This window comes from Cervus canadensis, chromosome 6 (genome assembly GCF_019320065.1).
Source record: "Cervus canadensis isolate Bull #8, Minnesota chromosome 6, ASM1932006v1, whole genome shotgun sequence".
NCBI classification, from domain to species: Eukaryota; Metazoa; Chordata; class Mammalia; order Artiodactyla; family Cervidae; genus Cervus; species Cervus canadensis.
The window spans coordinates 47,562,685-47,589,769 of record NC_057391.1 but is presented as its reverse complement, the minus strand read 5'-3'; the positions used below and the strand labels follow the sequence as shown (position 1 = coordinate 47,589,769).

The 27,085-nt window shown below is 34.9% G+C and overlaps 1 protein-coding gene across 10 annotated transcripts in view; it reads left to right on the top strand.

The window, feature by feature from the left end:
- RNF111 (ring finger protein 111) overlaps positions 1–27,085 on the top strand; it is an 82,740-nt gene that overhangs the window by 30,415 nt on the left and 25,240 nt on the right. For all 10 annotated transcript variants that reach the window (XM_043471829.1, XM_043471828.1, XM_043471825.1 and 7 more), the window contains exons 2-5: positions 354–1,249; positions 16,812–16,938; positions 19,853–20,016; positions 22,869–23,063. In XM_043471829.1, coding sequence (XP_043327764.1) covers positions 373–1,249; positions 16,812–16,938; positions 19,853–20,016; positions 22,869–23,063 — 1,363 coding nt within the window. In that variant the 5' untranslated portion in view covers positions 354–372. The remainder of the gene's footprint in view (positions 1–353; positions 1,250–16,811; positions 16,939–19,852; positions 20,017–22,868; positions 23,064–27,085) is intronic.

The following is a 27,085-nucleotide window of genomic DNA, read 5'->3' as shown; positions in this document are numbered from 1 at the left end:
AAAGGCATTTCTGCCCTATAACAGGAATATTCGTGCTTCCCAGTTGACGCTTGTGATAGAGAACCTGCCTGCCAATGCAGGAGACTTAAGAGATGTGGGTTCGATCCCTAGGTTGGAAAGATCCCCTGGAGGAGGGCATGGCAACCTACTCCAGTGTCTTTGCATGGAGAGTCCCATGGACAGAGGAGCCTGATGGGCTATGGTCCATGGAATCACAAAGAGCTGGAGAGGCGGACATGATTGAAGCAACTTAGCACGCACGCACAGGAATATTCTCAGTGGATATGAGAGCTCTGTAAATATTATAATAAAACGCATTGACAATCTTTTAAATATCGTGTTGTGTCTTCTAGGCCTTCCTTAAAGTTTCCCATGTCTCAATGGACTCCTGAATATAACAAGCTGTATACCTTAAAAGTGGATATGAAGAGTGAGATTCCTTCTGATGCACCAAAGACACAGGAGAGTCTGAAAGGGATCCTCTTGCATCCAGAGCCCATCGGGGCAGCCAAAAGTTTTCCTGCTGGAGTTGAGATGATTAATAGTAAAGTGGGGAATGAATTCTCTCATTTGTGTGATGATTCTCAAAAACAAGAGAAGGACATGAATGGTAACCAACAAGAGCAAGAAAAAAGTGTTGTGAGGAAGAAACGCAAAAGCCAGCAGGCTGGCCCTTCATACATGCAAAATTGTGCTAAAGAGAACCAGGGAATATTAGGATTGAGACAACACCTAGAAACACCAAGTGATGAAGATAATGATTCCTCTTTTAGTGATTGTCTTTCTTCTCCTTCATCTAGTCTACATTTTGGAGATTCTGATACTGTGACTTCGGATGAGGATAAAGAAGTCTCTGTAAGACATTCCCAGGCAATTTTGAGTGCTAAAAGTAGAACTCATAGTTCACGGTCCCATAAGTGGCCTCGGACTGAGACAGAATCCGTTTCAGGATTGTTAATGAAAAGACCCTGTTTTCATAGCAGTTCATTAAGGAGACTTCCATGCAGAAAGAGATTTGTGAAAAATAATTCCTCCCAGAGGACACAGAAACAAAAAGAGAGGATATTAATGCAGAGGAAAAAACGAGAAGTGTTAGCCCGAAGAAAATATGCGTTGCTCCCCAGTTCTAGTAGTTCCAGTGAGAATGACCTCAGCAGTGAATCCTCTTCCAGCTCATCAACTGAAGGAGAAGAAGATTTGTTTGTTTCTACCAGTGAAAACCACCAAAACAATCCAACTGTTCCCTCAGGTAAAAATTTTGTTCCTTAAATTTAGCATAGCATGGAAGCTATTGCATTGTGTTTGTCCTTATTTTCTTCTACATTTGGTGATTTCGTTAGGTTTAAAAGGAATATGAGGCTCTATTAACTTTTATGTTTAACTTTTATGTTTAAGCTCTATAAATAACCAGATTTATTTAGCCATGACCCCTCTTCTGAGATACAAATGTTTAAATTTTCTAAAATTTTAAATAGAAAATTGTAAATTTTTCTATTTTTCTGACGAAAATGAAGCAAGAGATTTTATTGAGGGTTGTTCTGAAAAAATTTTCTTTTTATACATATCAGATTATATTTTATGAATTGTTGACTTACGGTATAGTTTCTTTTTTTCCCTGTAGTGCTGCTTTAATATGTTTACCTTTTATGAGTACCTTTTTAGGTAGCTATGTGACAGATTTCTTTTACATTCAACTGCAGTAGGGACAATTCTGGTCACTAAAAAAGACTTATATTTCCTTAAGTACTCTGTTCTTTCTGTTTACTATTCCTTTGTCATGTTCTTTATAACCAAAAAATAATTTCAAGCATTTGAGAGGTAGCTTTTATTGTGATACTGAAACACAAACTTTTAGTCCTGACAGCACTCAGTCAAGCCTGTGATTAGTCAGTTAAAAATAGATTAATCATTAGCTGGAGTGCACCCCTCACCACAGTAAATGTTACATTTAATTGGAATAAGTTTATGTATAGTCTCTGAAGTGTATGTTACACATAAACCATTTTTGCACTTCATAGTAACTTAAGGTAGTTTGATGAAGTGAGCATTGAGGAGTCAAGTCTGAACTGAGGTAAAAGATTACTTTCTTGTGAAATTATAAGGAAAATGGGATTTGAGAGAGCTTGATTTTTATGGGGCAAAGATCATGGTTTCCAATTACTGGCAGAACTTTCCCGGTTTTTGCCTGGTGTCTTCCTGTTGAGGGCAAAGCCTACTAGCCTTCTCTGCAGATGACCATTTCTCCCTCTTCTCTCCTTCTATATGGGTCCCTTCCTTTTTTAAGACTCCCTCTCCTCTTCCATGTTTATTTTTCCATCCTTGCCAGAACACTGAAATCAGCAACCTTGTTCTTAATTTTAGTCTTAGCTATGGTTAGTTCATTTTTTTTTTAAACCTACCCAAATACTTGTTTTTAAAAAAGTTCATTGAGATCACTTGAAAGAAGGTTACAGCAGCCATTCCCTGAAGTTTCTTGAGAAAGAGGGAAATGATAATAGGAATTGTCTTGCTTAAGTGTCACATTTTACATTTTTCTCAGGTAATTGGAAAGTGAAGACTGGTTTGGGGAGTAGGAGAAACATAATCTAGTGTCTGCTTGAAATCAGTTGGACAGCATGGTTGGTTATGTAAAGCAGAAGTTCCAAGGAACTGGTATTTGTAAGGAAGCATAAGAGTAGAGTAAATATAGGTCTGGATCAGTGTCTTTATCTAGGAAGAAAGGAGTTTGTATATCCTCAAATATTCAAGATAAATTCAAACTCTTAATTCATTTTAAAATCTTGTTTAGTACTGTTGTAGCATGTGGGTTTTTAAACTTTCTTGTAAGAATTACATTATTTTCAAATATTACCCTTAATGGTTTGTCTCTGAAAACAGATCCAAAAGTTGAAGCCAAATACTCTTGATGTTTTCTCGTTTCTAGACCATAATTTTGTTTTAAATTAGTTTTTAATAATAATATTCATTTGGTGTGAAATTTTAAAAATACCAAGAAACTATAAAGTAAAAAGTAAGTTTACCTCTTCTTAGGTTCCAGTTTTGCTACCCAAAAGTAATCAGTTAGCAGTTTCTTACTTCTTTCAGAAAATGTGGAAGTATATATAAATGTAGATAAGTAATGTGGGTTTTAAAAATATCAGTATGTATAGTTACCTCATTAAAAAAAAAAAGCTGCATGGTATTCCCTTTGTATACATGTCCCACAATTTATTTAATCAACTTATTTTTGTTGATATTTGCTACATTCATCAGTATTCAGCATTCTGCATGCATTTTTTATATGTCTAAGTAAGCATATCTTAAGGAATAATTTGAAAAGTATATCACAGGGTATATGCATTTTAAAATTGGTAGCAGTTGTTGCCAGGATGCCCTCCAAGGAGTTTGCCTCAAGTTCTTCACGCCCCAACAGTGGAGGATATCATGATAGTAAAAATACCTAGTATTGGAGACTTCCTGGTAGTCGCATGGTTGGGATTCTGCCTGCCAGTGCAGGGGACACTGGTTCAATCCCTGGTCCAGTAAGATCCCACATGCCATGGAGCAGCTAAGCCTGTGAGCCACAACTACTGCCTGCAAGCCGCAGCTACTGAAGCCCAGGGCCCAGAGCCCATGCTCCGCAACAAGAGAAGCCACTGCCATGAGAAGCCTGTACACTGCAACAAAGAGAAGCACCTACTTGCCGCTACTAGAGAAAGCCCATGTGTAACAATGAATTTAGACCCAGTGTAGTCCAAATAAATAAATAAAATTTTAAAAAGTACCTAGTATTTGTTGGGTATTTACTCTGTGCTGGTAATGTTCTGGGCTTCCCAGGTGGCGCTAGTGGTAAAGAACCCGCCGGCTAGTACTGGAGATATAAGAGGTGTGGGTTTGATCCCTGAGTCAGGAAGATCCCCTGGAGAAGGGTATGGCAACATACTCCAGTATTTTTGCCTGGAGAATCCCATGGACAGAGGAGCCTAGTGGGCTATAGTCCATAGGGTCACAGAGTTGGACATGATTGAAGCAAGTTAGCACGCATGCACAGTAATGTTTTAAGTGTTTTATATGTGTTCTCATTTAATCCTCCCACTCTTTGGAGGTAGATTCTGTCATTATCATCTTCATATCATAGAGAAGCATTTAGAAGACCATTTTAGAATAATTTATATACAGAATAGTTAAATATTGATGGGACTTACCTGTATTGTCAAACATTTTTTTCTTTTATTCCACTTTATTGTATTTTTTTATTAATCTTTATTTTGACTTTTTATTTTGTATTGGGGTATAGCTGGTTAACAATGTTACGATAGTTTCAGGTGAACAGCGAATGGTGTATTGTCAAAAATTTTTGAGTGCTCTCAAAAAATTGACTTCTTTAGGTTCTTTGAAGTAGGGTTTTCTTCTAGATATGTTTTTAGCACTGGCTTTTTGACTCCAGGTCTAGTGTGTTTTGGTGTGTGTAAACGATCAGGGGAGGATTTATCTACTAAACTTTAGTAATATGATTTGTAATGTGGATGGGCATTATCTGGAGTACTGGGACAATTTTTTCATAAGGCTATTCATCAGCGCTTATTGATTATTACTGTAGTGAACTGATGGGAAGAATGTTTTACATGTTAAAGTCTTTTGTTTAACCTTCAAACTCTCTAAGGCAAAACTCTTGTAGATAATTAAAGGGTTTTGCCAGATTACCAGGAATGAGTTATTTAAGTCAGTACTTTATATTGTATAACAAATTAGTTCATATGTAGTCAGCAGATTTCTGTGTAATCCCTATTTGCCTTTTGCTTTATCATTATTGTCTTTTAAATTTATTAGAGCTCTCTATTCAAGCCTAGAAAGCCAAAATGATACACAACTTGAGTTGTTGGACATTGAGTTATTTCTCTTTGCCAATTGGGTAGAGTTTATACATCCTGTTTTGTTCTCAATATTTGCCAAGAACTTCATGTTTTGAAATAACCTAGTGGCAGCTAAGTTTCAGAGAGCTGTTCGGTGTGCCTTCTCTGAACTCCTGTTTAGATTTTTATTATATAGTATCATAGGCTTTGGTTTCTCCCAATTAACTGTGCTTTTGAGGACCTCCTTATTTTACTAACTTTAAATATTTATAGATTATATTCCTTCCAGACTTGAAGGAAATTTAAATACCATGTATGTCCCCAAATAAGAGAGCTAGAATATGTCAGTTCTACTTTCCTACTGAGGAGAAAAAAAAAGTTTTGACTGTCTTGAAATATATACATTTATGTATACATAAATATATACATTTAACTATACTTCTATAGTTAAAGAAGTCATTTATCTAAAGTAGTAGTTTTAGTCTTAAAACTAAATCACTAATTTATTTGCATATATAAAATGTTGAATAAATATCAATTTAGAAATATTGCATGTTGGTACTCACATTTCCTGATAATAGAAATTATAATAATAATAATACTTATTACACACACACCTTAGGTACCAGTGACTTGGTAATTACTAGAACCACATTTTAAGTTGGACAGTTTTCAAGATCATATTATTCTCATCTTTGTGTAAGATATAGCACTTGCTGACTCCATGAGTGATGCTGTCACTGGAAATTTTATCCCAAGCTACATATACCTTTTTTCCTTATATTATGACTGGAAAATCCATTTTTCATAGGTTTTTTGTTTTGTTTTATATCTCATAGCTGTACACTTTATTTACAGCTTTTAAAAATATATCCAACAGGTGTATATTCATATTTTGTGACTGTACTCCATACTGTATTGACTTAAGGGTTTTACAAGTGTACTCAACTTGTAAAGATGCTCAACCCTTGGAATTGTAAAGTCCTTCCACTGTGAATTATATCTAAATTCATGAATATTTCTTTTCTAAAAGTAACAGTTTTTGTTGTTATTTTATAATTTTTGCATGGGAATTTTCACACTTTTAATATAAAAATGTATAAATACACAGTTAACTCTTACATATTCAGAATCTAACTTCAGTTTTCAACATTCTGCCATTCTTATTTCATCTCTTACCTCTCACTTGTATTTTTCTTTAATGGAGAGTTTCAGAACTGTTTCTGACATCATATCATTTAATTTGTTTTATATACTACATATTTCCTACAGACTAGTAGATCTAAAAGCTTGATTAGATTCAGGTTCAGTTTAGCAACATTTCCTTGGTGGCACTGTGCACTTTCTGTTGTATCACATGTTAAAATTGATGAGAGGGTTTAGATTGTGTCATCCTGATCCTTCCACTATAAAATTTCCCATCAACATTTCATAAAATACTTTTAGCAGCTTTGGTGATCTTATCTATATTCATTTACTATTTTTTCAGAATAAACTCTAGCAATATTTAAAGAGATTTTTCATTTTCAAGTACCATTTTGAGATCATGGATTTTGGCATAGTTAATGTGTTGCAGTCTTCTTATTCTTTTTGATGTTCAAATAGTTTCATCTTTGGCCAGTGGGAGCATTTTCAAGTTGGTCTGTGTCCTTCTGATACCACTCAAGTAAACTTTGATAATTTCCTTCTCTCTGATATAACAAGATAGTCCAGATTCATCCTTTTCATTTCCTGTCCCAAACCTGGAACTAATCATTCCAAGTACTCCTGATTGCTTTTTATTGAGAAATGATATTTGGAAACTATACACTGGGAACAAAACTGCTCATTGTTCTATTGGGTTATCATTGCTTTTCATCTTTTTTAATGGATGTAGTTTGTAAAGATTATAGAAAGATAAATCATTAATTCACGTGACTATTTCCACTGAAAATTTAGGATTGAGGTTTTTATGTAAGCTTGTGTTTTACTTTTTGATCTGTTTACTCTTACATTGAAAATCTTGATTCTTAACAATATTAACTTTTATTCTATACAAATCATAAATACATAGACAAGTAAACATTCATACGTGAATTTAAATGAAAATACTTATTACTAACAATAATTCTGTTGAATATAATGCAAAATTTTTTCTGTGTGTTTCTTTCTTGCCCTTGGCTGGTTTTCTGTGTGGTTATTGCCACCAATTTAATATGCATTTAGGATCATTTGTTTCATGGTTGCTGCAGGATTTTGTATTTTTCTTTTAAAGGATTTGTAAAAATTTTTACTTTTGCCTTTTAATTCTGTGAAGCACATACCTGGTTCTGAAGTCAAAATCACTGCAGACAGTGACTGCAGTCACGAAATTAAAAGATGATTGCTCCTTGGAAGCAAAGCTGTGACAGACCAAGACAGGGTATTAAAAAGCAGAGACATCTCTTAGCTGAAAAAGGTCCATATAGTAAAAGCTGTAGTTTTTCCTATAGTCAGGTATGGATGTGAGAACTGGACCATAAAGATGTCTGAGCACTGAAGAATTGATGCTTTTGAATTATGGTGCTGGAGAAGACTCTTGAGAGTCCCTTGGACAGCAGGGAGATCAAACCAGTCAATCCTACAGGAAATCAGCCCTGAATATTCATTGGAAGGACTGATGCTGAAGCTCCAGTACTTTGGCTACCTGATGTGAAGAGCCAACTCATTGGAAAAGACCCTGATGCTGGGAAAAATTGAGGACAGGAGAAGGGGGTGACAGAGGATGAGATGGTTGGATGGTATCACTGACTCAATGGACATGAATTTGAGCAAGCTCTGGGAGGTAGTAAAGGATAGGGAAGCCTGGCATGCTGCAGTCCTTGGGGTCACAGAGAGTCAAACACGACTAAGCGGCTGAACAAAATCAAAACTTTTAAATAAGGTGCATTCATTGAGGTCTAGTTTTCCATCTCTGCCCTCTCTTCTTGTCTTTTTCTCACTAATAGTCATTTCTCACTATTTTTGCCTTAGTTTGTTCCATTTTTTCTTTTCAAAAAGATTAGCAAATGTATATATATGTATGTGTATATATGTTTACATACCCACATCCTCCCCTTAGGCACAACATAGCTCTCTTTTTCACTTAACAATATATTCAATTGCTAGAGTATAGAGATATATTAGAGGAATAAAAAAATGGATATGAGATGTAGGCTTTCATTCCTCTATTCATTCTTTTTCATTCCTCTTTTATTTTTTCCACAGGTCCACAGTACTTGTTGTATAGTTATATCCTAATTTGTTCAACCAGTCTCCTATTGATGAACAATTTTGCAGATTTTTGCTATTATGAATTGGCTTGCAATGAATAGCTTTTTATATATGTCATTTGATAGTTTATGCCATTGTATCTTTGGGATAGAATTCTAGGAGGGGATTGTTGGGTCAGAGACAAAAGAGTATGTTATTTTAAAAATACAGCCAAATTTCTCTGTGAAGAAATGTAACCATTTTGGATTCATCAGCGTTGTGTGAAAGTGCCTATTTCCCCAAAGCCTTTCCAGCAGCATCTGTTGTTAGATTTTAATTTTTTGGTCCATTTGATAGGGAAGAAGTAGTATATCAGTGTATTTTAATTTGCATTTTTTATGAGTAATGTTTGTGTGTCTTTTCATGTATTTAAAAGTTATTTGCAGTTCTTTTCTTGAGATCAGTCACTCCATTTGCCTATTTTTCTCTCAGAATATTGGTCATTATTCCATCCATTTTTTTTTTCATTTATTTTTATTAGTTGGAGGCTAATTACTTTACAGTATTGTAGTGATTTTTGTCATACATTGACATGAATCCATCCATTTTTAGAAGTTTTTTATGTATATATTAGAGAGATGTATTTTATATCGCACATTTTCCTCAAAATTGTCTTTAGTTTTTGATTCTGCAGTGTCAAAAATTGTTTTGGATTAGTCACATTTATTGACCTTTACTGTTTCTGTGTTTTTAATCATAGTTAGTAAAGTTTTTCCCACTAACCCATTTCCCTCTGGCCTCTGTATTGTTTACCTTTTTTTCCCCCTTACAAAGCACAGACCTGTTTGATGTTTACGATGTGGAGAATGGATCCTTTTTTTTTTATGTGACTATCCAACTGTCCCAAACCAAACCGTTTAAAATGTTCTTTCTCCTATTGACTTGAGATGCCACCTTTGTCATATGTTAAATTTCCATAAGCATTTGGATCTATTTATGGAGCTTTCCTACTATTCCATTGGGCAGTCTGTCTGTCCATGTACTAGAAGCACAGTTTTAATTATAGACTCGTTCATATTTTCCTGATTATTTTCTCCTGTTTTTTCCTCCAAGTGAACGTATAATCAACTTTTTATTTGAGGATGGTGGTAGTGGGGAGACACATGACGATATATTTTTTGGAATTGTATTTGTAGGCTAAATTAGAGCGAACTGACATCTTTAAGATTTTGGGTGTTCCTATTCAGAGTATGGAATGTCTTTTCATTTACTGAAATGTAGTTTTGATCTTGCAGGGAATGTTTTGTAAATTTTTTATCAGCTTTACTGAGGTATAATTTACCTATCATAAAATGTACCCACACTGAGCATACAGTTCAGTGGTTAGTAAACCTTAGAGCTGTACAGCCACTGCCACAGCACAGTTTTAGAGCGTTTCCATTAATCTCAAAAGATCCCACCTGCCTGTTTATAGTTAGTCTCTGTCCTGCACTGACCTCCTCATACAACCTCTAATCTGCTGCTGTCTCTACAGACTTTCTTTTCAGGACATTTTCATATAAATGAAATCATACTATAAGTGATCTTTTGTATCTGGCTTCTTTCACTTCCCTTAGTCTTTTGAGGTTCATCTATGTTGTAGCAGATATCAGTAATTAGGTTCATTTTGTTTTTATTTAATTCTATTCATTTTATTACTTAGTTCCTTTATAGTATGCCTCTGTATTGATAAGCCACATTTTGTTTACCATTTGTCAGGTGGTGGACATTGAATTGTTTCTAGTATTTGACTATTGTAAATAATACTGTTTGTGAACATTTGGATACTGATTCTTTGTGTATGTATATGTTTTCCTTTCTGTTGAATAGATACCCAACAAAAGCATCCCACAGAAGAGTCAAAGCTATTAAAACTTAAGTAACTTTGTGACTACAGAAGATGGAGGCAGTAGCAATGGCAACTGTAACAGGAAGATTCTTTTGATAGTAACAGGCATCAGCTCCTTGAGTATGCGTTTCATGATGATATATTTTATGTAAAGAGTCTGAGTTCAGATTTGGAATTAGGTGTTAATTCCAAGTGTTGCTTATATTTGTTAGACAAGTCATTTAAACTTTCTAAGTTTCAGTTTCTTATGGAGCTAGACATGTAGAATATTAAATGTGGGACAGAGTATATGCTCACAAATTGGAAGCTCTTCTTGTTATTGGCATCATACCAGACTTAAGACACAGGGAAACGAAAATAACAAGTGATATGGAGGGATTCTTGAAGAAGTCTGTGAGAGCAACCATTGTTTTTGTTTACCATTGTTACACTATCCAGGTTGTTACATTTTATTTTGCTCACGAAGTACAAATAAAATAAGTAATCTTAAGAGAAATAGCTAAGTCACCTGCAGTCCCATCACTTTTAGTTACACTAAAGTTTCCTGTCATTTAATATTTCTATGTGTAAAAGACAACATAAAAATGAAATTGGTCCAATAAGAAGTGACCTGTTGATGTTTTTAAAGCTATATTAGGGTTAACTTAATAATTTAAGGGATATTTCCTTTAAATTTTGTTTTAAATAATAGTCATTCTAAAGATACCCAAATCTTGCCTAATTGTGATAGTTATTTAGTTACATAATTTTTGTGTAGTGTGTTCAAGTAATACTTATAAAGATTCTTTTTGGAAAAATTACATTTAAGCAAATAGAGGAACAGTGCCTAAATGAGTTACTTATATAACTTTTAGTTATACAACCTCTATATTCATAAAAAATGATACAAATTGAATTTTAATGCATTAGCAAAGCTAGCTTTGTATAATTTATCATTGGAACTGATGTTTGACTTTGCTTAACTATGTGAAAGGTGTTTAATATTACCTTCAGGCTGCAGTCCATGGGGTCACAAAGAGTGGGACACAACTTAGTGACTGAACAACAACATTAGGTGATTTCTTTACAGACTTGTAAAGAAATTTCATATATACATACCATGGAGGGAAATCACCAATAAAGTTGATATGCAGATGTAGTTTTTCTCCATGTAAAATGGTAATGTCTACTTGATAGGTTAAAATAAGGGAGTTTTTTGTTTTTTTTTTGAATCCATGGTGTTTTATTTTTATATATAATACTTTTAGTTCTAAATATATGACTTCTGGGAGCTTTTATCTTAATCTGTATCATGTATGAGATATGAAGAATTAGAAAAGTAATTTGGAAATTGAATTGAGAATATTACTTTAAGTAGACACTTAAGTGCTGCAGTTTTGTTGTTCTTTGTGTTTAAGATATTTATGATGTTAAAAATACATTTAGGGACTTCCCTGTTGGTCCAATGGCTGTAAGACTATGCCTTAGCAATGCAGGGGGCCTGGGTTTGATCCCTGGTCAGGGAACTATATCCGACATGCTGCAAATAAAGGATCCTGCATGCTGCATCTAAGACCTGGTGTATCTAAGTAAATAAATTAAAAACAATTAAAAAGAAAAAAAAAAAGCAGAGAAGGCATCTCCTGGTTTCCCATATGTAAAAACAAAACAAGCAAACGAGAAACAAACAAAAAAACATTTGACCTGAACATGTCTATGTGTGTAGTCTTTAGAACTTAGAAACTACTTTAAAATTTTGCACATCTCATAGTTTTTAAATCTTAATTTTTTTTCTATTTAGAGGATAGAACAATTTATAAGTATTCCAAAATAGAAATGTTATGGGATTTTTTTTTTTTTTTTGGGGGGATATTTTTAAAATAACTATTTCTCAAATCATAACATCTTTCATTGCCTCTGTGCTTTACTAGTGCATGCCTTATTATCCTCTTTGGAGTATCAGTATCAGAGAACATGTTATATATCTAATCATGGACATGTAACCTCCTCCAAATACTGGCTGGCTTTTGAAGTAGTGCAGATATTTGATGATAGAGCTATATTACAAATGAAATTCCAGGATGTCTGGAAATGGTGCCTCAGGTGAAGGAATGTAGACTGTGTCAACTCCACACTGAGAAAAAAGTTGAGCCATTTGTTATCATGTGGTAAGCAAGCGTTCTGTCAGAACTGGATAAAATTGAATATCAATGGAATGCCAACATACTCGTAGAAAATACAATGAGAAAAAGGTAACATGTTTACAAAAGCAGCAAAGAGAATAAAGTGTCTAAGAATAATCTCAATTGAAGTACATTTGGCTTCTCTGAAGAAAATTATGTAACTATAGAATTACATTTATAATAAAACCATATTCTCTGTTTTTTTAGGGGTTTATAAATATGATATTGGTAGATGACAAGATGTGATCTTGGATGGAAGTATATATGTTTTAGAGATATCAGGGCTTTTAAAGTGATGTCTAATGCCACCACTCCAGTCCAAATCTCAGGAATTTTTCTCTCCCCTTGATTTATAATCCTGAAGAATAATTAAGAAAACCTGATTGTACTAGGTATCAAAATAGAATTATTTTAGTCCTTTCAACCCACAGTTATAGATCTACATGCTCAGAAGGTGAATTTAGACCTTTTATATCATGTCAGACACAGAGATTAACAAAATGGATCACAGACATAAATATTAAGAGCTAAATTACACAATTGCTAAAGAAACATACAAATTTTTAGTCACTGTTGGTTATGTAGAGGTTTAAAGAGTCACCAAAAACATGATCCATTAAAGAAATTGCTGACATGGCATTTCATCAAAATGAAAGACTTCTTTTCTTTTTAATTTTGTTTATTTTAATTGAAGGGTAATTGCTTTACAGAATTTTGTTGTTTTCTGTCAAACCTCAACATAAATTAGCTATAGCTATAGGTATATCCCCCTCCCTCTTGGACCTCCCTCTTGGACCTCCCTCACACCTCCCTCCCCATCCCACCCCTCTAGGTTGATACTGAGCCCCTGTTTGAATTTCCTGAGACATACAGCAAGTTTCTGTTGGCTATCTGTTGTGCATTTGGTAGTGTAAGTTTCCATGTTACTCTCTCCATACATCCTACCCTCTCCTCCCTTCTCCCCATGTCTGTAAGTCTGTTCTCTATGTCTGTTTCTCCATTGCTGCCCTGCAAATAAATTCTTTGGTACCATCTTAAAATGAAAGACTTCTATGCTTCATAAGACACCATTAAGAAAATGAATGTATAAGAGCTTTTATAATTCAACACCAAAGTCCAAGTTAAACATGAATGAAAAATCTGAATAGATATTTTGGCACAGTGGCTAATAAGCATTTGAAAAAATGCTCAACATTATTAGTTATTATAGAAATGAAAATTAAACCACAATAAGATACTACTATATATGCACTGCTGCTGCTGCTGCTGCTAAGTCCCTTCAGTCGTGTCCGACTGTGCGACCCCATAGACGGCAGCCCACCAGGCTTCCCCGTCGCTGGGATTCTCAAGGCAAGAACACCGGAGTGGGTTGCCATTTCCGTCTCCAATATATGCACTAGAACAGTTATAATAAAAAAGAGACAATAATAATTCATGGTAAAGATGTAGACAAACTGGAGCCCTCATTTTCCTGGCAAGAATGTGAAATTGAACAATCACTTAGGAAAACAATGTGGCACTTCATTAAAATGCTAAACATAAATTTATGATAGTATTTAGAAATTGCATTCCTAGGAATTTACCCAAGAAAAATGAAATCACATGTATACATGAAGTACATGCATTTATTTATAATAGTCAAAAGTGAGAAAAATTTAGGTGTCTGTCAATAACAGAAGAATGGATAAACTGTGATATATTCATATGATAGGATACTTACTCAGCAGTAAAAAATGAATGAACTATTGATATGCCAGAAAGATGAATAAATCACAAAATAAGTATGCTTAGTGAAATAAGCCAGATATGAAAGTGTCTATAATGTATCACTTCATTTATATTGAGTTTTTGAAAATACAAATCAATCCATAATGACAGAAAGCAGGTTAGTTGTTGTAGGGGTGGTTCAGTCGGACACACGCTCAGTCGTGTCCGACTCTTGCGACCCCATGGACCATAGCCCACCAGGCTCCTCTCTCCATGGGATTTCCCAGGCAAGAATAGTGGGAGTGGGTTGCCATTTCCTTCTCCATGTTGTAGGGGTGTAGGGATGCTGTAGGTGAGTGACTGAAATAGGGCTCGTGGGATCTTTTTAGGGTATTGGAAATATTTTAAAACTGAACTGAGGTGATGGTTATGCTTCATGAATGTACTAAAGTCAGTGAAATGTACACTTAAAGTGGATGAAATTTTAAGCTCTCAATATAATTTTTATTGGAAAATTCTTATCTCAAGCATATCTTAGAAATTGTTGGCTGCCCTTTAGACAGGTGATAGTAATGAAGAGAAAAGACTGTTTTAAAAAAGATAGTTTAGCCCTAGATTTGTGGAAAATATAGCAAGAGAAGAAATGGAGCGTAACTTTTATCTTATTTTTGTTTAACCGTCGTAACCAGTTTAAAGGGTGCAGTTCAGTAGTTTTAAGAATATTCACATTGTTGTGAAATGGATCTCTGGAACTTTTTCTTCCTGCAACCTGAAACTCCATACCCAATTAACAGCTGCCTTTTCCTTCTTCCCCCCTCAGTCCTGGTAACCACCATTCAACTTTATCTGTGAATTTGACTACTTTAGATAGTCACCCATAAGTGAAATCATACAATGTTTTTGTGAGTGTGTGTGTGTGTGTGTGCACGTGGGACTACATTATTTCATTTAGCAGGGCCAAATTCTAGTAATAATCTTATCTAATGCTGGAAGTAAAAATTAGTTCTAGGTGAAGTAAATACTAAGGAAACACATTGAACCCAATATAATGTCTTCTAGATAAGGAAGCATTTTCCAAACTTAGAATACTTTAGAAAAGATTGTGTACACATGAAAAGATGCTCAACATCACTCATTATCAGAGAAATGCAAATCAAAATCACAATGAGGTACCATTACACGCCAGTCAGGATGGCTGCTATCCAAAAGTCTACAAGCAATAAATGCTGGAGAGGGTGTGGAGAAAAGGGAACCCTCTTACACTGTTGGTGGGAATGCAAACTAGTACAGCCACTATGGAAAACAGTGTGGAGATTCCTTAAAAAACTGGACATAGAACTGCCATATGACCCAGCAATACCACTTCTGGGCATACACACTGAGGAAACCAGATCTGAAAGAGACATGTGCACCCCAATGTTCATCGCAGCACTGTTTATAATAGCCAGGACATGGAAGCAACCTAGATGCCCATCAGCAGACGAATGGATAAGGAAGCTGTGGTACATATACACCATGGAATATTACTCAGCTGTTAAAAAGAATTCATTTGAATCAGTTCTAATGAGATGGATGAAACTGGAGGCCATTATACAGAGTGAAGTAAGCCAGAAAGATAAAGACCATTACAGTATACTAACACATATATGTGGAATTTAGAAAGATGGTAATGATAACCCTATATGCAAAACAGAAAAAGAGACACAGATGTACAGAACAGACTTTTGGACTCTGTGGGAGAAGGCGAGGGTGGGATGTTTCAAGAGAACAGCATTGAAACATGTATATTTATTATCAAGGGTGAAACAGATCACCAGCCCAGGTTGGATGCATGAGACAAGTGCTCAGACCTGGTGCACTGGGAAAACCCAGAGGGATCAGGTAGAGAGGGAGGTGGGAGGGGGATAGGGATGGGGAATACATGTAAATCCATGGCTAATTCATGTCAGTGTATGACAAAAACCACTATAATATTGTAAAGTAATTAGCCTCCAACTAATAAAAATAAATGAAAAAAAAAGATTGTGTACAGAAAAATTAAAGATTTTGTAGCATAAAACTAAACAGTCACTGTATTTCTTAAAACATACCGTATCACACAAATAAAAACAACCCTGAAGAAAGTGTGCAGAGAGTGTAGTGTCTTCATTTTATATGTTAAATGTTAATATCTTACAGAATGTGAATATCTTACATAAGATCTTAAATGACTACTTCCAAATATTACAGTGTTAATGTCCTTATATGATATGCAAATTCATATGGAAACTACTAAAAGTTTGTAAAGCACAAACAAAAATCATAAGAAGAATTAAAAATAAATATGTACAGATTAAGTAAGTACTGGAAATTCCCTAGTGACCCATTGGTTAAAAACCCGCACTGCCAGTGCAAGGGGTTCGATTCCTGGTCTGGGAAGATCCCACATACCTCAAGGCAAATAAGCCCGTGATCTGCAACTGCTGAGCAGGCACTCTAGAGGCCACACGCCACAGTTCCTGAAGCCTGCGTGTCCCAGAGTCCTGTCCTCTGCACGAAGAAAAGCCACCACAATGAGAAGCCTGTGTACTGCAACTAGAGGGTAGTCCCTGCTTGCTGCAACTAGAGAAAGCCTACACACATCAGTGAAGACCCAACATAACCAAGAATAAACAATAAATAAAAATTTAAAAAAAGAGTAAGTAACTTTTCACTATATGTAGTGAACTCTGGCTTTAAAAAGTTTGACAGATAAGAGTTTTACTTTTGTGACTAATTTCTGTCAAAATTTTTTGTCTATAAGTTAGCTGACAGGCATATGCCCTTAATTTTTTAAATTGAAGTATTTATAATGTTGTGTTCATTTCTTCTGTTTGGCAAGTTGATAACATTACACATGTATATACATTCTTTTTTTTTTTAATATTCTTCTGCATTATGGTTTATCACAGAACACTGAATATAGTTCTCTGTGCTGTACAGTAGGACTTTGTTTATCTCATATACCCTTCAAATATATTTTCTTCTTTCTAGGAAATATTGATGAAGATGTCGTGGTGATAGAAGCTTCCTCCACTCCCCAGATCACTGCCAATGAAGAAATTAATGTTACCTCAACTGACAGTGAAGTGGAGATAGTAACAGTTGGGGAAAGCTATCGGTAAGATTTTAATTCCTAGTTGTATATTTGAAGTTTTAAGTATAAATATTTAGACACATTTGTGCTGCAGATATCTTCATTGTTTTACTTTTTTTTTTTTAAACCTAGTTTGAGTATTAAACCAGGTTGTTAAACCAGGCTGAGTTAGATTCATCTGGGAAGATTATAAAATACATATTGTTGCTGGATCATGGCCCAGACCAGTTGAACCAGAATCTTAGGAATCAGTATTTTTTAAGCACCCCAAGTATACAATGAGAGCTGAGTCATTGCTCTAGGTAAATATTGATTTTTACTTGGTGTTTTATAAAATTGAGTTTGTTTTATGATTCAGAGTTCACAAACTCCTGGTTTCTCATTAATACCAGTGATATTTATGCTTTTAGATTAGGACAACTTTGTATAAAACCTCTTTTAAAAATTTTTTGTCCTTCACTCAGTAATTTGTTATAAGCTCTGTAGTGAAAAATGAATGGGATATCCTTGTTTGTTTTGATAAATAATTGAAATGACATTGTCCTTTTGAGAATCACTTTGACCAAAAGAGAGAGAGAGAGACCCTAATACTGTATTCATTTTGGGCTTTAGATGGTTACAAATACTGATAAAGGAAGCAGTGAACTGCTCCTCTCTTTCATTTCATGCACAAAACTAATCTATGGATGAACCTTAATTTTTGTGTTGGAATGAATTTAGAAATGCATTTGCTTGTTGTATTTTAATATTATTGATTGAAAAAAAATGTTCATGTTACAGTCATATCTAGAACATGCTGCTTTGCTTAACACTTTCTCATTGGGTACTGCTCTAATGGCATGGAAGAGAGCACTCTATAACATATCCTTGTTTAAATTTAAATGATTTTCCCATACTTGAAGGAAAATTGATACTTCATGGTATATGCCATAGATACCTGTGACTGCCCATAATGCTTGATACAACATTAACTTGGTTTTTATGAGCTATAATGATTATTGAAACTAAGAACTTGTTTTTTCATGGAATTGGAGAGCTTTTTTACCATGCAGATGTTTAAATACTCAAGCAAATGCATTTACATAATGGTAGACAGTGCTCTTGAAAAAGACATATAAGCTCATTACTCATATTTATTTTCCTTCTGGTTACCTAGAACATAACTTTGTCACTTCAACTGGCTCCTCGCCCCTCCTCTAAGAGAGAATGTATCCATATTTCAGATCTCCTTGTGTCAGGATTTGACAATTGCCACTAAGGCCTCTCTGAAACTGTTCCTTATACATCAGGATTTTTGCTGGTACTTCACTAAACATTATATTTGGAGTTAGTACATCCTGTGAAGTTTTCACCAAAGTACTGCAATGACCTGGAAGTTTCTTCAGCTATTAACAGTTTCTCAGAAATAATAGGCTGCTCAGTTTCATCAAAGACTCTTGGTTTCTCAGGAATTTTAAATGGTGATTGTTCTCCTTATCTAAAACTATTTCATCTTGAAGCATTTGTTTATCCTCATGCCTTAATATGTACAATTCTTGCTGGAATAAACTGTCTTTTTTTTTTTTAATCTGTTTCTGAGGATTTAACCACTGTAGTCCTATTACTTGAAAATTTAATTTTACAATTTGAAGTTCTTTCTAAACTTCTAGACTCTGATTGCTGAGGCCATTTTCAGCTCAGTTTGAACTTTGGCTTTCTTCTCTGAACTTCTCTGTATGAACTTTGAGTGATCAATTTCATATGTAGACGACTACATGTTAGTGGATCTGGCTCACTTTTTTCCATACATGCTGACATACATACATATAAGCATATAGGCAGGTTTTTTTTTTTTTCATTTATTTTTATTAGTTGGAGGCTAATTACTTTACAATATTGTAGTGGTTTTTTGCCATACATTGACATGAATCAGCCATGGATTTACATGTGTTTCCCATCCCGATCCCCCTTCCTGCCTCCCTCCCCATCCCATCCCTCTGGGTCTTCCCAGTGCACCAGGTCTGAGCACTTGTCTCATGCATCCAACCTGGGCTTGTGATCTGTTTAACCCTTGATAGTATACTTGTTTCAGTGCTATTCTCTCAGAACATCCCACCCTCGATATAGGCAGTTTTACATTTTTGGGCAGGAGGAAAAACCAACTTTGTAGCAAACCCCATCTTCCTAAAACATTTATTTTTTCTCCTTGGTTCCTGAGAACTGCATATTCTATATACCATTTCTCTGTACCTTTAATCCAGATCATTACAGTGAATTCTTTACAATTTTGTAAAAATAAAATATATGCCTGTAAGTAATTTAGTACAATACACATAATTAAAAGATGATAAAAGGAGTTCAGTGTTGAGGGTTTGTAGTTATATGCCTTTAAAGCATAAAGTGGCTCAAACAATGATGTTATGTATAGCTGCCAAAGTATAGTTAGCTGCAGTAAACTAGCTACAACTATCCTTACTTCTCCTGATAGCAAGAAATCTCTCGTACTTCAAATCTCTTTTAGGACAGTCCCAGAAACAACTTGGTTCTGGACTCCCAACACTGAAGATCATGTGAATGTTATTAAATATTTAGGGTGTTGATATTTTTGTTACTATATCTATGGTGAATAAGTTTAGGTATTAACATAAAATGTAAATGATTGATTATAACCCAGGTGACTATTCAAAGTACACCTTGAAAAGAGAGCAGCACTCTTGAAACAGAATCCTATATTTTATAGGCCTAGCATATTTTTCATTTTCTTAGGTCAGTTGGTTGATGAACATTTATTAAATATTTAATTCAACAGATGTTTATTGAGTGCTCGGCATTATGCTAGTCATAATTTTAAATTCTGTTGTGATTATCTTTCTGGAGAATTCTTGCATGAAGAATTTCACAACTTATTTTGTAAGAAAGGCTTATGATTTCTTAGGTGACTAAAAATTTTGTTATTTAGGTCTCGGTCAACCCTTGGACACAATAGATCTCACTGGAGCCAAGGTTCAAGTTCTCATACAAGTCGACCACAGGAGCCACGGAACCGCAATAGAATGTCTACTGTTATACAGCCCTTGAGGCAGAATGCAGCAGAAGTTGTGGACCTTACTGTTGATGAAGATGGTAAGTTGGAATGCTAGCAGTGTGGAATTATGAAGACAATTTAGTAAAATGAAATATCTTAATATGTTAGAAACCTTATTGCTTCTTATTATTGGTAATAATAATAATATGTCAATAATATATTATTAAATTACAGAGAAGTTGGCAGATATCCTAATGTTATTTTTCAATTGATAATATAACTCCAGTTTGTAAGTTGTGTCTAAAAATTGTTTCTGGTTATTGTTTCACTGCTTGGTAGTTGTTTTCTTAGAAATAATTATTTTTACAAGTGGTAGTTTGATCTATCCTCAGACTTATGTGTTACTTTCATTTATAATATTGCTGTCATACTTTAACTTTACTATGAAAAATAGAAACAACAGTTTTAAAATACAGAACAGAAAAGCAGTGTAACTGAGTTTAAATGATTAATACTAGTTATCTGAGATGTTGAATTTGCTTTTATAAGTTACGTTATCTTTCAGTGTAATATGGTTACTTTATGGGCTGCTTAGCTTTAGTGTTTCGTTTTGGCTTACAGGGCTTCTGTAGCTCAGATGGTAAAATACCTGCCTGCAATGCAGGAGACCCTGTTCCATCCCTGGGTCAGGAGGATCCCCTGGAGAAGGGAATGGCAACCCACTCCAGTGTTCTTGCCTAGAGAATTCCATGGACAGACCATGGGGTTGCAAAGAGTTGGATATGACTGAGCGACTAAGACTTACACGTCACTTCTTTGGCTTACATACAGCTCTACCCAAGTAACTGAGGAAACAACGCTAGAGTTGGAAAGCAGAGGTTAGGAAATGTGGTAAGCAAGTATGAATATATGAATACATTTGTGAATTTTCCCTCAAATTGAGAATTATCTTCAGATACTGATAGTTACATCTTAGAAGGAAATGGTCGGCAACTCTGCTTAATGAACTGTGGTAACCTGAATGGAAAGGAAGTCCAGAAGGGAGGAGATATATGTATATGTATGGCTGATTCATTTTGCTGTACAGTAGAAGCTAATACAATATTGTAAAGCAACCATACTCCAATAAAAAATAAATTAAAAAGAAGCCCTCAATCATAATGTCCTTAATATTTGGTAAGCCATATATGGATTGGATCCTTTACCATCCGTGCCACAAGGGAAGTCCATTAGTTTTGGCAGTTAGCTATAAATTAGATAAAGAATACATTTGTTAGGTCAGAAGAGTTAGGGGCCTTGTGCAATCAACTCGAATATTGGCTGTTGGCAGTTTGGATGATCATAACTTTCAGAGTACCAATACTTTGGAGTTAAGATGTTTATGAAGAGAGAATTTATTCTCAATGTCTACATTTCAGTTAACAATGTCTTGGTTTTTATTTTGGAAATACCATAAATCATCTGTAAGAAGTGGTTAATATAATAGGGATTTATTAAAGATTATCCAATTAAATATCGATGACTCTTTTGGAAACTTTTTGTGTTTTCCCATGTGACACCTGCCATCTAAGTAACTTTTTAATCCACTTGAATTTAGTTCAAACAGAATACTTTTATGTTAAAAGTATTCCAGTGATTAGTAGATAAGACTCCCTTCTCTCAGTGGAAGGCTTCCATCTTACTAAAAATAAATCTAAAACATAAGTTTAGTTAGAACAGTGGTTCTTACCTAGTGGCCGTTTTGTGTGCCTGGAGACCTTTGGCAGTATCTGCACACTTTTGATTCTCAGAGTGGAGGGAGAGTGCTACTAACATCTAATGGATGGAGGCCAGGGGTGCTGCTAAACATCTTATGATGCAAAGGATAGCCCACCTCTAAGCCACCACCTCCAATCAAGAATTATTCAGCCAAAAAATTCAATACCTCTGACTGAGAAACAGGTAAACTATTGGCAAATAAACAGAAGTTCTTTCCTCTCCCTTTTAAGTTTAGACAAATATATTTCTTTAAGCATCTGAAGTATAGGGTTCCGTTTAGACTAACAGGCACTATTTGTTTTTCAGTAATCAGTCTCCTGTACTGCATTGTATAGAATGGTTGTCTTCTCATTCTATTCTGTATCACTTTTAAATATCTTCTTTACAATTCTAATTATTGTGACTATGCTTTGGACAGATTTATTCCCATTATTAATTATTAAAGTCATTTAATAATTAGAGTCTAAAATAGAACCCATTCATAAGTTAAGGTCTACCTGAAATTTCTTTTAATTTCTACTACAGAAACTTTAATTTTTATTAGAAAGCACTGATAAAAATATTTGCAAAAAATTGGGGGAAAACATACAAAAGACATGTAAAAAATTAAAATATATTAAAAATCACAGCTAATGTTTATTAAATGACTTCCATTTTTAAAGCATCATATATAAGTGCTTCATATGTGTGATCTCTGTTCATCCTAACAACAGTTCTATGAAGAAAATTTTGTGCTTTACTAGTTCTATCGATGAGGAAATGGAGAGTATTTAAGTAATTTCTCCTGGATCAATCTGTCAGTGGTGAAATCAGAATTTCTATCCAAACCGTGTGACTCTAAAATCCATAGGTACCAGAGAAAGTACAATTTGTGTACTGTGACAATGTGTGTGAACATAGCAGAGGGACTTTTACTTTACCTGTGATCAGAAAACTTACATAGTCCTTACCCAAAAAAACTATTAGTCCTTTGAATTATTGGAGTATGCACATATATGTTTAAAAATACAGTACCGTTTCATTTTAATGTTGATTTAACTTTACGAAAGCTTTTCTTTTTAAACTATATGTTGTACTTATCAGAGGGTTCACATTTTAAGTTTAATAGCTATAAAAATATTAGCTTTCATTAAAATATAACGCGTTGCCTAATTTGTTTTGAAATGCTAAATAAACATTTTGTATTTTGTAGAACCTACTGTAGTGCCAACCACTTCTGCGAGAATGGAATCACAAACCACAAGCGCTTCCATTAACAATTCAAATCCATCTACCTCTGAGCAGGCCTCTGATACTGCTTCAGCTGTCACTAGTAGCCAACCCTCCACAGTGTCAGAGACTTCAACTACTCTCACAAGCAATAGTATGACTGGTACTTCTACAGGAGGTATGTTTAAAAAATAAAAAGGGGCGGGGAGAGACTGTTTGTTAGAAAAAGAATGGTTGTTATTAAGATTTTAGCCGTGTTAGCAAGAGTATATTCTTAGAATAAACATCATATGTTAACAAAGTGCTCTCTATTAGAATTAGACTGTGACTTCATATTTGAGTTCCTGTGTGCTATGTTACCAGAGTATTATAGGTCAACTGAAAGAGATGGGGGAGAATTGAATGGCTGACACCAAAAATACAGTCAACAAAAGATAAAAATGAATAGGACTTGATCAAAATTTAAAATTATTGTACATTAAGGGTAATTATAAGAAAGTGAAAAGATAGCCTACAGAATGGGAGAAAATATTTGAAAATCATATATTTGAGAGGGGTCTGGTATCCAGAATTATAAAGAACTTGCACAGCTTAACAGTAAAAAGAACAACCACCCAGTTTTTAAATGGGCAAAGAATGTACATAGCCATTTTTCCAAAGAAGAAGGTCATTTATATAAGTGACCAAGAAGCACATGAAAACATTAGTCATTAGGGAAATGCAAATCAAAACCAGAATGAAATTCCACTTTACTCCTACCGGGATGCCTATAATTAAATAAAACAAAGGCAAGAAACAGGAAATCAGAAGATGACCAGTGTTAATAAGGATATTGAGAAATTGGAACCTTTATTAACATCTGGTAGGAGTTTAAAATGGTAGAAGACACTCTGATGGTTAACCACAGAGTTACCATAAGACCCAAAAATCGACTCCTAAATATGTATCCAAAAGAATTGAACGTAGGAGTTGGAGTTTTAAGAAGCTTGACAATGTCCATTTCCTCAATTTTATTGTTTATTCTTTTGGTGTCGTGTCTAAGAAGCTATTGCTTAGCCCAAGGTCGCAAAGATTCACTCTTATGTTTTAAGAGTTTTATAGTTTTAAAAAAAGGGAAAAATAAATGCAAGAAGGGCCCCCTGGGGAGTTAAGGGAATATGCTGGTGCTGATTGTGTGCAGTATGAAGCTGATGGTCTTCTCAATAGTTCTAAAACAGTTTCCTTCTTGCAACAACACGTTGTTTCTTCCTTCATCCCTAGGAGTTTGGGATTAAAATATACACACTTTGATATATAAAGCAGATAACCAACAAGGACCTACTGTATACCTCAGAGGAACTATACTCGGTATCTTGTAATAATCTATAACGGAACAGAATGTAAAAAAAGAGTACGTGTGAAAGTGATGTGTGAAAATGTTGGTCGCTCAGTCATGTCCAACTCTTTGTGACCTCATGACCATAGCTCACCAGGCTTTCTCTGTCCATGGAATTCTCCAGACATCTGAGCCACCAGGGAAGCCCACCCACTCCACCCCCCAGAAAAGAATGTATATATGTAAATAACTGAGTCACTTAATACCTGAAACTGACACAACATTGTAAATCAACTATATATCAATAAAAATTTTTAAAGAGCAAGTTTTATAGTTTTAGCTTATGGATTATCTCTTAAGTTTCAGTTAGCAGTGCCGTCTCTGGTTCTTTCCTATCAGCTGTTTGACTAGGTCTTAAACTAGCCGTTTTTCTCTCCTGAATGATGGCACAGAGATAGGAACTTGCTGTTTACTAACAGAGACATCATAGACCCTATGGATCGTAGATTGCCTCTATCACCAGTAATAATAGTAATCACCATTAATAATGAAACCACCATATATTTTATATCAAAAATTTTTTTTGCTTTTAATAATATGTTTAATTCTTCTATCCTTATAACTTAACATTGAGCAGATTGGAAAACTGCTTGTGTCTGGTTTAGATCTCCCTTCCCTGGAAACTTAAGGTGAACCTTGAGGAAACAAGGAGGTTTCCTAGGGGAATCTTTTAAATACTGCATTTTTTGAAAAATAAAATGTAGGCAGAAGTGAAATGGGTTTTTATTTCATTTATTGATTGCATACTCTTTTCTGGTTGCATTCTGTACCTTATGTTTATCTAGATGTTATGTGAAACAGTCCCAACTTTATTTCAAGACAACTTTGAAATAAAGACAACTTTGAAACAGTCCTAACTTTATTTAAAGAAAACTTTATCTCAGTGCTTTTATTTATGTACTTATTTTTTAACACCCTTGTTTAGTTAGGATTCACATTTAATCTATTAAGTAGTAACATCATTGCATGAGTAGACCCTCTCCATGATATTTATTCTATCTTTTGATGATGGCCCTTTTGATAGACTTAATCATGTTACATTTCTCTAGACTAGGAGAATCTTGTTCAAGACCAAGTTGTTCCTCTGTATAAATCTGATAAAAGCATGTACAGATAGTCAGACTATATTAGGAGCATTCAGTTCTGCTGGCTTCATTTCCTTCCAGGACTGTAGAATATCATTTATCTATTTTCTTCACATCCTGTCTTTTCTTTGCACCTTTTTGCATATGTCCAACCTTGAATCACTTGAGCGATCTAGCTTCTTTCTTATCCAGGTTTCTAAATGGGGCTGATAAAAATCATAGAACCATGCAGATCGGTGCCTCCTGAATTTATGGAATCAAATCTTGGGCTGTTGGTAATAAGTTGTGATAGTATGATATACCTCAGTTAGTTCCCTTCCCTTTCCTTCCCCTCAGTGTCTATTCCAAAATTGTCTTATTTTTCTTAAGACTCTCATTTCTGGGGGTGGAAAGAGGATTAAAAAAATAAATGAAGGTTCTCATGCATGAATACGTGTAACTTCCAGCCCCTTTATTAAAAACTTTTGTATGTAAAAAAAACAAACAAACTTTTGTATGTTTATACCTATCCATATCTCCTAACTGCTGGTCTCTTAACTCCCTTCCTGTAGCTTCCAGTTTCTTTATCTTTGCTCTTTATCCTTTTTTGTGTCCTTGACCTTGTTTTAATCTTGCCTGTGTGTTCAGCATCTGTGCTGGTTTCATTCCTTTCATACATGTACATGTGCATTTGTGTTAAGTCTGTACACCTAAGGGATCTTCTTCACCTTAAACTCCTTCATTTAACTTTGACTCCTTTTAAAACAAACAGGGTGTTTAAAAATCTGGCAGTAAATTTTCTCCTCATCTTCTTTTCTCCCAGAACTCTATTCTCATCTCTGTTTTCACTGATCCATCTCATAACTGTAGGTGTTTTCACTTGCCACCAATAGTCAATGACTCACCATTTTGTGCTTCCAGACTGCTCTCCTTGTTTTAAATTTTCATACCAGCTTCCTCTCCTCTGGACCATTCTGCAGTCACCTAAACTCAGCATGCCCCCAGTCAACTTATCATCTGTGTGATTTCTCAATGTGTTCCTAGCGTATGCATACATATCTTGTGTATTCATTTATCCAGCAAACTATTTATTGATTGCATGCTATGTAGCATGCACTGTTCTAGGCACTGGTAACACAATATAAAAAGAGCTAACAATTGTAGTGGATAATATTAGCTAAAACCTGTGGAACTCATAATATTGGTTAATAATTTCTTTATAGTAGTTCTGACTTTTGTAATAACCTATGAGACAGATTCTATGATTATTCTCATTTTGCAGGTGAAGTAACATTATTCTCATTTTGCAGGTGAAGGTTATATGACAGTAGAGCCAGAATTCAGACTTACATAGTCTAGCTTGAATCCTGTATTCTTCTTTATGCCAGGATATCTCAGCCTTGGTACTCTTGTCTTTGGGCTGGACAGTTCCTGTAAGGGCGGGCAGGCTCTCCTGTGCATTGTAGGATATTTGGCAGCATTCTTGGCTTCTCCCCACTGAATAACCCATAGTGCCCCCTCCCCTCCAGTTGTGAGAGCCGAAAGTATCCCTGGTTGTTGCTGGATACTCCTTGGGGGACAGTGTTGCTCTATACTGTGCTAGAACCCAGAGCTTCTGTTACAATACTGGTTGATTTCTTTTTAAATTTTTCTCTGTGCTTGATGATGAGCTCCTTGAGGACAAAAGATCAAGTCTTCCTTTTTTTAGCACTAAGCTGCTCCCATGCAGGTATGCCTCTTTTCCCTTGTGAGGTTAGCTTA